Consider the following 10,582-nt stretch of genomic DNA (forward strand, 5'->3'; position numbering starts at 1 on the left):
TTTATAAAATAATAAAAAACTAACTAAAATTTTTAATACATTATTCAGGGTTTACATCCTTCCTATTCGTTAGGCGAGACATAGAGAGATCAAAATACGCGTTTGACACACTATGTTGAAACTTGCTTCAAAGGAAAACTCTGGTGAGAAAAAAAAACTCTAGTCAGCTGAGACCTGAGCTCACCCCAGCTCATCACCGTCACGGTTGCTGTCGCTGCGGGGGAGATCGAGACTCGAGAGGGACAGCCACAACAGATTCGAGGCCGGGCTGTTTTCTTTCTCGCTCCTATCATTTCGTTCCGTTCCTGATACAGGCGAGCAGGGACGACTGCAGGCCTCCCCCTCTTTCTCGGCTTCCACTCACCCGCCACCACTGGACCACCCCCAACGGCGAGGGAGTGAGAGAGATCGGCAGCAGCTCGGGGGCCTGGCAGGGCAGCTGCATTGCGCTGCGGCGGGCGGCGGCCATGGCCGATTCGTACGGCGACGGCAAGGGCCCATCACTCAAGAGCCAGAGCCAGAACCAGCAGCCGCGCCCTGGCCCCCGCCTCAAGCCCGCCATCGAGATGGAGGATCTCATCAACCTCCTCCACGGATCCGATCCAGTCCGGGTCGAGCTCACCCGCCTCGAGAACGAACTGCAGTGTATGCCACCTCCTCAGATCCATCACCATCCTCCCCCCCCCCCCCCCCCCCCCCCCCCCCCCCCCCGCACCCTCAGATTCCCGGAATTGGATTGGATCTCACCTCTTCCGCTTCTGCGCTTTCCGTGCGGTGCAGTCAAGGAGAAGGAGCTGGGCGATGCGCAGGCGGAGATCAAGGCTCTTCGCTTGTCGGACCGCGCGCGCGAGAAGGCCGTACAGGATGTCAGTAATCCTCATCCCGCTACTGCTATACTAGTAGTAACTCTGCTGCCAGTCTTCAACAACCAGCTAGCTGTCCTGCGTCCCGCCTCCTGTCTGTTAAACTGAAATCTGCTTCCGCTGAGTTGTGTACAAACCAAGTCCTTCACTCTAGTTACTTATGCTTCCATAGCAGGGGGTGGGCACAAAAAATCAAATATTTCACTGATTTCGCCTGTGACCTACACTCCTGGCTATACATCATTATCATCATCTCTATCCCCGCGAATACTTATTTTTGCAACAAACAATTCTGACTTCGCCTCCTGCATCAATGTAAGCTTACCGAAGAATTGGCAAAGGTGGATGGGAAGCTGAAGCTCACAGAGTCTCTCCTTGAAAGCAAAGTAATGGAGGACCTCTTTCCTTTTCACTCTTGTCCATTTCCCTGTTTTGTTTTTTTTCCTTGTGGAGGAGCAGAGCAGATTTTGATAATATGCAAGATTGCAGAACCTTGAAGCAAAGAAAATCAACGACGAAAAAAAAGCAGCGCTTGCCGCACAGTTTGCAGCTGAGGCAACACTACGAAGGGTTCATGCGGCACAGAAGGATGATGACATGCCTCCTATTGAGGCCATCCTTGCACCACTGGAAGCTGAGCTGAAACTGGCCCGTCAAGAGGTACTTGATTCAAGCGTCTCAAAGCCACTTTGCTCCTCTTTTCTTCACTCACGACCAATGTACATCATGTATCTTTTTTTCTTTCATTGCCTCTTACCACGCTCTTATTATTCCCCAAAGGAATTCCAGCTCTACAAATGACAGGATTCTGGAACATACCTACTTGTTTTATATTTCTTTCTTGACACTTAGTATGCTTTACTATGTTGCTAGTTATCACTTGAGCACTTGACAGGTTCTGTACAGCACACCTTGTTCTGCAACTTGCTAAGGGTATAGGATTGGTGCATAGGCTGCACATTTTGGGCTTGTTTGGTTTCGTGACCTGGCTTAGGAGTGCCAGTGGGGCAGATGGATCATTCCATCAGGTGCTCGAAATCGACGGCCTGGGGAGCTGCTTGGCCCAGACAACTTTGCCAAGGTCACAACCAAACAAGCCCTTTATCATTGGTATTTATGTCCACCTGTCCGTTTCATGATAATTGTTGCCTATGTATCCTCATTATGATTGAATGCACATTTCTTGCGAAAATGCTAACGTGTTAGTCTTCTTGCTCAGATTGCAAAATTACAAGATGACAACAGGGCATTGGATCGTCTTACAAAGTCTAAGGAAGCAGCTCTGCTTGAAGCGGAAAGGACGGTTCAGATGGCACTGGCAAAAGCTTCCTTGGTGGATGATCTGCAAAACAAAAACCAAGAGTTGATGAAACAGATTGAGATATGCCAGGTACGCGACAGTGGAGATATTCATTGACACTAGTAACTTTACCAGCTTGTTTGCCCATAAGCTAACAGTATATGAGGCTTTCCTGTTGCACCAAACAGGAAGAGAACAAAATCTTGGATAGAATGCACCGCCAGAAAGTTGCTGAGGTTGAAAAGCTCACGCAGACTGTCAGAGAGCTAGAAGAATCTGTTCTTGCTGGTGGTGCAGCCGCAAATGCTGTCAGAGACTACCAGCGGAAAGTTCAGGAGATGAATGTAATACATGAATCCTGATGTCCTTGGAAATGCATTATGCGTTTTAGGATATCTACTTGAGCACCATGACTAATGCAAGTTTTACAACGTTTCCTATTCTTAGGAGGAAATGAAAACTCTTGATCGTGAGCTAGCTCGTGCAAAGGTTTCAGCAAATAGGGTTGCAGTAGTGGTGGCAAATGAGTGGAAAGATGGCGATGATAAAGTAATGCCTGTTAAACGATGGCTCGAGGAGCGAAGGATTCTGCAAGTAAGTGAAATATATCTTTTCTTCTAGTTTTAAGCTGCTACCGAGTTGCTCGTGGTAGATTTGTACAAGTTCTTCAGCGGTGAATTTTATTGATTTGTTGAATATTGTCTTTTTTTGCAGGGAGAAATGCAGCAACTCCGGGACAAACTTGCTATTGCAGAAAGGGCTGCAAGATCAGAAGCTCAACTGAAAGTATACCTTTGCTCTTCATGCTGCTCATGACTACCTTTTCACCCAGTCTTAATTTCAACCTGCCAGGTATTTTCCACTGTCTCTTCGTTATGACCTGTATCAATTAATGCAGGAGAAGTTCCAGCTACGACTTAAGGTACTCGAGGAAGGATTGAGAATGTCTACATCGAGAACCAATGTCAGTGGCACACGCCGCCAGTCTATTGGTGGTGCTGATGGTTTGTCTAAGGCCAACGGCTTCCTGTCAAAACGCCCATCATTCCAGATGAGATCACCAGTGTCTACCACAACGACTCTAGTGAACCATGCAAAAGGAGCGTCCAAGTCGTTTGACGGAGGCTGTAGATCACTTGAACGCTATAAGGGCCATGTAAACGGGAATGGTATGAACGTATCTACCGATTCCAGTGAAGATAAAGATTCAAACAACTCAGATGAGAAGTGTAACGAGTTTGCATCTGCTGAGTCGGAGGACTCGGTGTCAGGTGTTCTATATGATATGTTGCAAAAGGAGGTCATTTCTCTAAGGAAGGCGTGCCACGAAAAGGATCAGAGCCTGAAAGACAAGGACGACGCAGTTGAGGTAAGGACTAGCCTTGAGACTGGCTCGCTGTCCTCTTCATTTGTCTATTGCTTCCTCGTAATGAAGTGATGTGCTGTACAGATGTTGGCAAAGAAAGTAGATACTTTGACAAAAGCTATGGAGTCAGATGCCAAGAAATCGAGGCGCGAGCTAGCTGCTATGGAGAAGGAGCTGGCAGCTGTGCGCTTGGAGAAAGAGCAGGATAACAGGGCAAGACGTTTTGGTAGTTCAAGCGGTTCTGCCAGCAGTTCGCAGCTCCCACCTGGCAGGTAGGAGTAGTTCGCTACCTTGAGTTGAAGAGTCTGTAGTATGTGATTGACCAGATTTGCGTGCATCTTTACTCAGGACTTTACCTAGGAGCGGCTCGGCGCGCAACATGTGAAGGCATGTAGGAATTGACCGAATATGGCTTTGATGATCCTTACTTGGATTAGGACTGGTGACTGGGAAGGAACCTCTCATTGTCCTGGAGAAGATGGCATCAGCGGAAGAGCCTCTTCTGCCTACATCTCGTGGTCGCAGGGATGAACTACTTTGTGTCTAACATCTCCGGCTAGTGTTTTCTTTTCTTTTGTTTTGACGACGTGTCATTCGGTGGTGATTGCTGTTGTTTCTTTTCTTTTGGCAGTTTGATGATCTTTGTTGGTGCTGTATAGGTTTGGTGAGGCGTTGCTCCTTTTTCTTCTTTGGTTTGTTTGTTCGACATATCCGTCGGTCTGGTTGTTTACGATGTAAAATGTACGCACTGAAGAGTTGCTTATGGTTTGCCTGATATTCCCCCCTGTTTCTGTCAGTGTTGGGCAAGTTGATGATAACCAGCATGATGAATGACTCAGCTGGCTGTTGTAACCATGTGCCGAATGATGAAGAAACCGCTTTGCATATGTCTGATGATCACCAGATGAATGGAGTTAGGGCAAGTTCGACCGCTTTGCATATGTCTGATGATCACCAGATGAATGGAGTTAGGGCCAGTTTGGTGCGGCGGCGCGTCTAAGCCGCGGCGGCTGAATCGGCCGCCATACCTGCGGCGGCAAAACTACGGCGCGCCGTGGCGGCTTAGGCCACGCACCCAACAGCCCCTTAAACTGCTGTTACTTTTTTTTTTGTTTTTTTTGTCAGATTATAAAGTGCTGGATTTGGCTTGGCAAGGTGAGAATGAGAGTAACCTTTACTAGCGCTCGCTGTTGCTGTGCGCTGTGCAGGGCGCATCTATCCGCATCTCCGCCCCCCCCCACGGTGGCATCGCCTCGCCTCGCGTCGGATCAATCCATCCCCTCGCCCTCGCCTTCTGCTCTTCCTCATCGGGGGCAGGCGGAGCCGCAGAGGGAGGAGCCGCCGGCGCTAGGAATCCCCAATCCGTATCGCTCCCCCAACGATTTTGAGTATATTGCTGCTGCTTCTCAAGCCTATTCTTATTGTAGATCGAATCGATCAATTCGCTGCATCGACTGATAGTAGATAGGGTTCATACGCCCATTCCATTGATTCGACGATGTTCCGCCGCGACTGTGTGGGATCGCCGCCGCCATGACCCCCGGCTACCTCCCTCCACCTTCGTATCCCGACGTCTTGACCAAACCCCAAACCTGACTCCGACCCCGGTTCCCCGCTGGAAGAGTATAATAGCCAAAACACAAGCGGCCCGTGCGCACCAACCACCACCGGAGCAACAGGATGGCCGATAGCGGCGGAATCAGCGCCGACAACGCCGCGGCCGCTAACGACGACGACGACACCAACACGGCGCCTTTCCCCGACACGGTCCGTATCTTAACCCATCTTTGTTTTTATCTACTCCATCAGTCCGCTTTTCATTCTCTCTAATCCGATGATTGCTGGCTGGATTCTCACCCAAATCAGATCTCCACTGCCTTGCCTTCCAGGTCCAGGTCGGAGGATCTCCCGAGTACAAGGTCGAGAGGAAGCTTGGCAAAGGTGGCTTCGGCCATGTCTTTCTTGGCCGACGTCTGACTGCCGCCCACGCCGCACGCTCCGCGGCGTCCGCTGCCCAAGAGGTTGCCATCAAGTTTGAGCACACTAGCAGCAAGGGCTGTACCTACGGCCCTCCAGCTGAATGGCAAATCTACACGTAAGCGGCTCTTCATCGTTTGTGTCTTTCATCTTCCACTATCACCAACAGATAGTACTATGTTATTACTAGTGTCCGTGGTTCTAAGTGGCTGCCTCTAATCATGTACCAGCGCTCTTGGAGGCACACACGGCGTGCCCAAGGTGCATTATAAAGGTCGTCAGGGTGACTACTATGTCATGGTACCATTCTCCTCCTGCTAATCTTTGACGAATGGATGACCCTTCTGGGTTTAGCTAATGGAGAAATTGACTCTTCTGGGATCAGTGCTCTCGCTTTATAGAGAGAACGGGGGACTGGTCTGAATTTTAGTGAGGATCTTTTTGGGGGTTCTTGCTACTGATGGATCACTTCTAATTTATTTGACTCCTTTTCTGTCTCCAGATTATGGATATGCTGGGGCCTAGTTTGTGGGATTCATGGAATTCATTAGGCCAATCGTGAGTTCCTTAACTCTATTACCTCTCCCAGCGGTTGCCATTTTTTTTTGTCATACCCTTTTTTTGCTCCCCTTTCTGTTTGTAATAATAACTTGTGCTCAAAACTTCCAGCATGCCATCGGAAATGGTGGCTTGCATTGCCATGGAGTCCATTTCCATCTTGGAAAGCATGCATTCTAAAGGGTAAGCGGAGATCTCAAGCATGCTTAATGGCTAATGTTCAATTCATCAGTCTCCTTTTTTATGTTTCTGTGATTTGCTTTTCAGATATGTGCATGGAGACGTCAAACCTGAGAACTTTCTTCTGGGGCAGCCTTCAACGCCTCATGAAAAGAAACTTTATCTTGTGGATCTTGGATTAGGTAAACAAGACTGTTCCAATTAACTTGCATTTTTTTGTGAAATTGTCCCCCTTTCTTATTTCTGCTAGATTACTGGTGGTCTAGAGCATTAGGTCTTTTGATCAGCTTAACAGCTTCTTTGTTAATTTTCACTTGCCAGCAACAAAGTGGAGAGATACTGCTAATGGGCAGCATGTTAGTTATGATCAACGTCCTGATGCCTTTAGGTTTGCCACTTTGTCTCCTATATTTCATATAATATTCATATCTGTCTACTAGTTATGACATTAGTTCTATGTCCAAACTTCTCTCTTGCCTTCATAATCTAGAGGAACAGTCAGATATGCTAGTGTCCATGCACATTTAGGAAGAACCGCTAGCAGGAGAGATGATTTGGAGTCACTTGCCTATACACTAGTATTCCTTCACCGGGGCAGGTTGCCATGGCAGGGATATCAGGTATCTTACTGTATAATCTTTTAATCTTATTCTCTCCATTTGGAGCCATTTTTTTCTTGAGTAGTCTTGTTTGACCATTGATTTTTTTGTGGGACCTGTGTTTACAGGGTGATAATAAATCATTTTTGGTGTGCAAGAGAAAGATGAGTACCTCACCTGAGGCCCTCTGCGGCATATGTCCTCAACCTTTCAAGGAGTTTCTTGAGGCCGTTGTCAACATGAAGTTTGATGAAGAGCCAAACTATTCCAAGTTGATTTCATTGTTTGACAGTTTAATTGGACCAATCCCTTCCATTAGACCAATCAATACTGATGGAGCCCAAAAGGTTTGTTTCAGGCATCAGATATATCATTGGCGAGTTCAAGTGAAACACACCTTTAAAATCTAGATACACCTGGGTTATATATTTAGTGGACATGCTCACCCTGCAGGTAGGGCAGAAGCGTGCCAGGTTGCTTAATGATGACGACGACCATGTAAAAAAGAAGATTCGGCTGGGTGCTCCTGCAACACAGTGGATTTCAGTATACAATTCAAGGCAACCTATGAAGCAGAGGTTAATGTTATTTCTCAAGTTAATTTCTTCCTGTAGACTGTATATCCTGTTTCGAGTATCCATCCAGAGTTATATTATCGTAGTGTGTTCTGTATCGTTCTTTCTTTTAAAAGTAAATTCCCATTTTTTTGCTATTTGGTATAAAAATCTGATTCATTCACTGAAAGGAACCAAGTTAACGACATGGCAATACTGCTTGTAGATCATAATTTCTACTGGGTTAACCCAAATTTAAAAGGAAAAACTTTTTTAATCCCTTGAGAACCAAAGATAATCCATAATGCTTATGCAGTTTTTTAGGTTCATCAATGCACCGATATTCTTTTTGTGTATTTCGTCACCGCAAAAGGATAATTGACTTCTGCCCTTGATAGGTACCACTATAATGTGGCTGATGCAAGGTTAGCGCAACATGTGGAGAAAGGAAATGAGGATGGTTTGTTGATAAGTTCAATATCATCATGCGCAAATCTTTGGGCAATCATTATGGATGCAGGAACTGGCTTCTCAGCTCAAGTTTATGAGCTATCTTCACACTTTCTTCATAAGGTAGGACCTTCCCATCTGCACCTCATGTTCATTCTCTTTTGATGTTCTCAATTTTGCAAAAAACAAAAACAAAAACACAGGAGTGGATCATGGAACAATGGGATAAAAGTTTCTACATCAGTTCTGTTGCTGGCTCCAACAATGGAAGTTCTATTGTAGTGATGTCAAAAGGTATAAATGTTTTTCTTGTGACATGTATCATTACCTTACTGTATCCCCACTTGCTTGTGACAAGAACAGTGTTGTCACTCTTGCTGCATTGCTGCATATACATTCATTACTCAGCAATCTTCCCTACAGATGCAGTATATCCGTGACTATTCTATATTTAATGCTCCATCTGTTCCAAATTCAAATTCATTTTAGTTAATTAATGGGTTCATACAATATTTGATGCATATGTTTTATATATGTGTCTAGATTCATCATCATCCACTTGAATTTGAATATAGACATAAAAACAAAGAGCTAAAACGGATACTATTTTGGGACAGAGGGAGTAGTTTATAATGTACCCTCTTGATTAAGCCTTAAAAGTAAATCTGAACAACAAAAAGGAAAACCCAAGTGTCCCACCAGTTGCCTGACAGCAGGACCAGTATCTGCTCAAACACCCTTGATATGCACCTGTCATCAGAAATACATGTCACTTGCTTGGTCCTTTTTCTTTTCCGAATGTAGACCCTGTCACGATTGTGCGTCTTTGACAGATTAGTTTTTTTGTTGGTCCTCTGATATAGTATGTTTGATGGCCAGGCACACCATATACACAGCAATCTTATAAAGTCAGTGATTCCTTTCCATTTAAGTGGATAAACAAGAAATGGAAAGAAGGTTTTCATGTGACTGCAATGGCAACATCAGGCAATCGATGGGCTATAGTCATGTCCCGCAGTGCTGGATTTTCTGAGCAGGTTTGCAACGATGCTGAACTCCAAATAGAGATAACGTCGTATATGTTTCTCATTTTCTTTATTAAGCATTTGGATGGTTAGAAAAAGATTTAAAAGCCAAGTGTTTTATGGTAGAGGTTTTAATATTTTCTTCCATGCTGTACTGTTTGGCTGTTTGTATAGGAAATGAAAGTGCTTCACATATGACCCACCCGGATGACTGGAGTGCGACCAACCTTAATCTACCACTGTTGTTGCCTCTTGTTCTAAACTAATGAATCATGAGTCATTAAATGACCTTAGTGGTACCTAGAGTCATAAAGTGTTTTTTATAGCAATGTGATTTTCTAAGATGATGTACCTTCAGTGGTGGTTAGGGGCCTGATATTTTATTAAGCCTTGAAGTTGAGGAGTGTGCTACTACGTGATGATCTGTAAGATGAGGGTGCCTTGACCTTGATGGACTTAAAGCATAGCAATTCTTGCAGGTTGTGGAGTTGGACTTCTTGTACCCGAGCGAGGGCATCCATAGACGCTGGGACAATGGCTTCCGTATTACTGCAATGGCTGCCACGATGGATCAGTCTGCGCTGATCCTAAGCAAGCCAAGGCGTCGCCCAAGAGACGAGACACAAGAGACTCTGCGGACTACACAGTTTCCCAGTCAACATGTCAAGGTAGGGCACAAGAGCCATGGGTCTCTCCTGCTTTAGCTTAACCATTCCTTACCTCTGTTCCTCTTGGCTGTCCAGGACAAGTGGGCCAAGAATCTCTACCTTGCTGGGATATGCTATGGGCGAACCGTGGCCTAACATCGTCCGTTGCTGACCTAGCTGTTGTTTGATGTATATTTTGAGTTTTTTATCAGCTGCTACCAGCATGAGCCACAAGGCATTTGCCTTGTCGTAACCCATGGAAATTGGAAAGGGGATGAATTCCGATGTATGTGCCCGAACTTGATTCTAGGGTTGGTCTCGTAAGTTAATCGGGAAAGGCGGGTGCAGACACTACTGATGAGCCGTAACGTACCCGTCAGATCCCCCAGATACAATAAAACGAGTCTGTAATGTGGCTTTTGCATCGTATTTTCTGCATCGTGTTAAGGAGAATTCTGTTTTTTTATTCAGTGAATTGTGAAGAGTGGAAAATATAGAGCAACAAATAGTAAGTTAAATAGTATTTCAGCTACCTGCAGAGCATCATCTAGCTGGACCATTTCCTTCTCTTCCAGCAGCCCAGTCTTGTGGAGGTTTGGAATGCAATCGCTCAAGTATGTCAGCACAGAATATGTGACTTGTGTCTTTAGCGCTCGTAGCACCTGAAATTTTGGTTTGAGTAATTACTCTATCCAATTTGATGTGATGTGATGTATTATGAGTCTATTACTTAAATATGGTGTGATGATCTTATTCCTCATATTAATACTAAGTTAATAAGTGATAGATCAATACATTCTAATTTACAAACTAAACAAAAAATTGAAGAGTGAGAAGATGATGTACTAACTTATTTCTCAAACCAAACACCCTATTTATTCATGCAATCTTCGTTATTATGTTTGTTTTCTACTTCTCCAAGTTCTCCATAGAGATCCAAGTGTCTTTCGTGGATCATACATATGGAGACATACGTGCTGGATAACATAAAAGATGTTGGGTCTAGAGAAGGTGAGGTACTGAAGAGCGTTTGCAAGGCTTGCCATCGACAAAGACCTTCACA

At 45.2% G+C, this 10,582-nt stretch overlaps 2 protein-coding genes across 2 annotated transcripts; both read left to right on the forward strand.

The window, feature by feature from the left end:
* Positions 1-240: 240 nt before the first annotated feature.
* On the forward strand, positions 241-4,306 carry LOC103652066 (uncharacterized). The gene is made up of 11 exons (NM_001368680.1): positions 241-645; positions 781-866; positions 1,184-1,249; positions 1,353-1,523; positions 2,083-2,253; positions 2,352-2,507; positions 2,611-2,757; positions 2,878-2,949; positions 3,062-3,532; positions 3,614-3,801; positions 3,878-4,306. Exons 1-11 carry the CDS (start codon positions 468-470, stop codon positions 3,912-3,914), a joined length of 1,743 nt encoding a protein of 580 aa, NP_001355609.1. The 5' UTR covers positions 241-467; the 3' UTR covers positions 3,915-4,306.
* Positions 4,307-4,788: 482 nt separating this feature from the next.
* Positions 4,789-9,984, forward strand: LOC100273539 (uncharacterized). Its single transcript, NM_001320083.1, has 15 exons — positions 4,789-5,296; positions 5,419-5,624; positions 5,737-5,806; positions 6,009-6,064; positions 6,176-6,247; positions 6,332-6,426; positions 6,566-6,632; positions 6,735-6,864; positions 6,972-7,190; positions 7,297-7,421; positions 7,796-7,970; positions 8,051-8,141; positions 8,727-8,884; positions 9,352-9,540; positions 9,616-9,984. Exons 1-15 carry the CDS (start codon positions 5,210-5,212, stop codon positions 9,673-9,675), a joined length of 1,800 nt encoding a protein of 599 aa, NP_001307012.1. The 5' UTR covers positions 4,789-5,209; the 3' UTR covers positions 9,676-9,984.
* The last annotated feature ends 598 nt before the right edge of the window (positions 9,985-10,582 follow it).

The sequence above is a fragment of the Zea mays genome, chromosome 3 (assembly GCF_902167145.1).
Source record: "Zea mays cultivar B73 chromosome 3, Zm-B73-REFERENCE-NAM-5.0, whole genome shotgun sequence".
NCBI lineage: Eukaryota > Viridiplantae > Streptophyta > Magnoliopsida > Poales > Poaceae > Zea > Zea mays.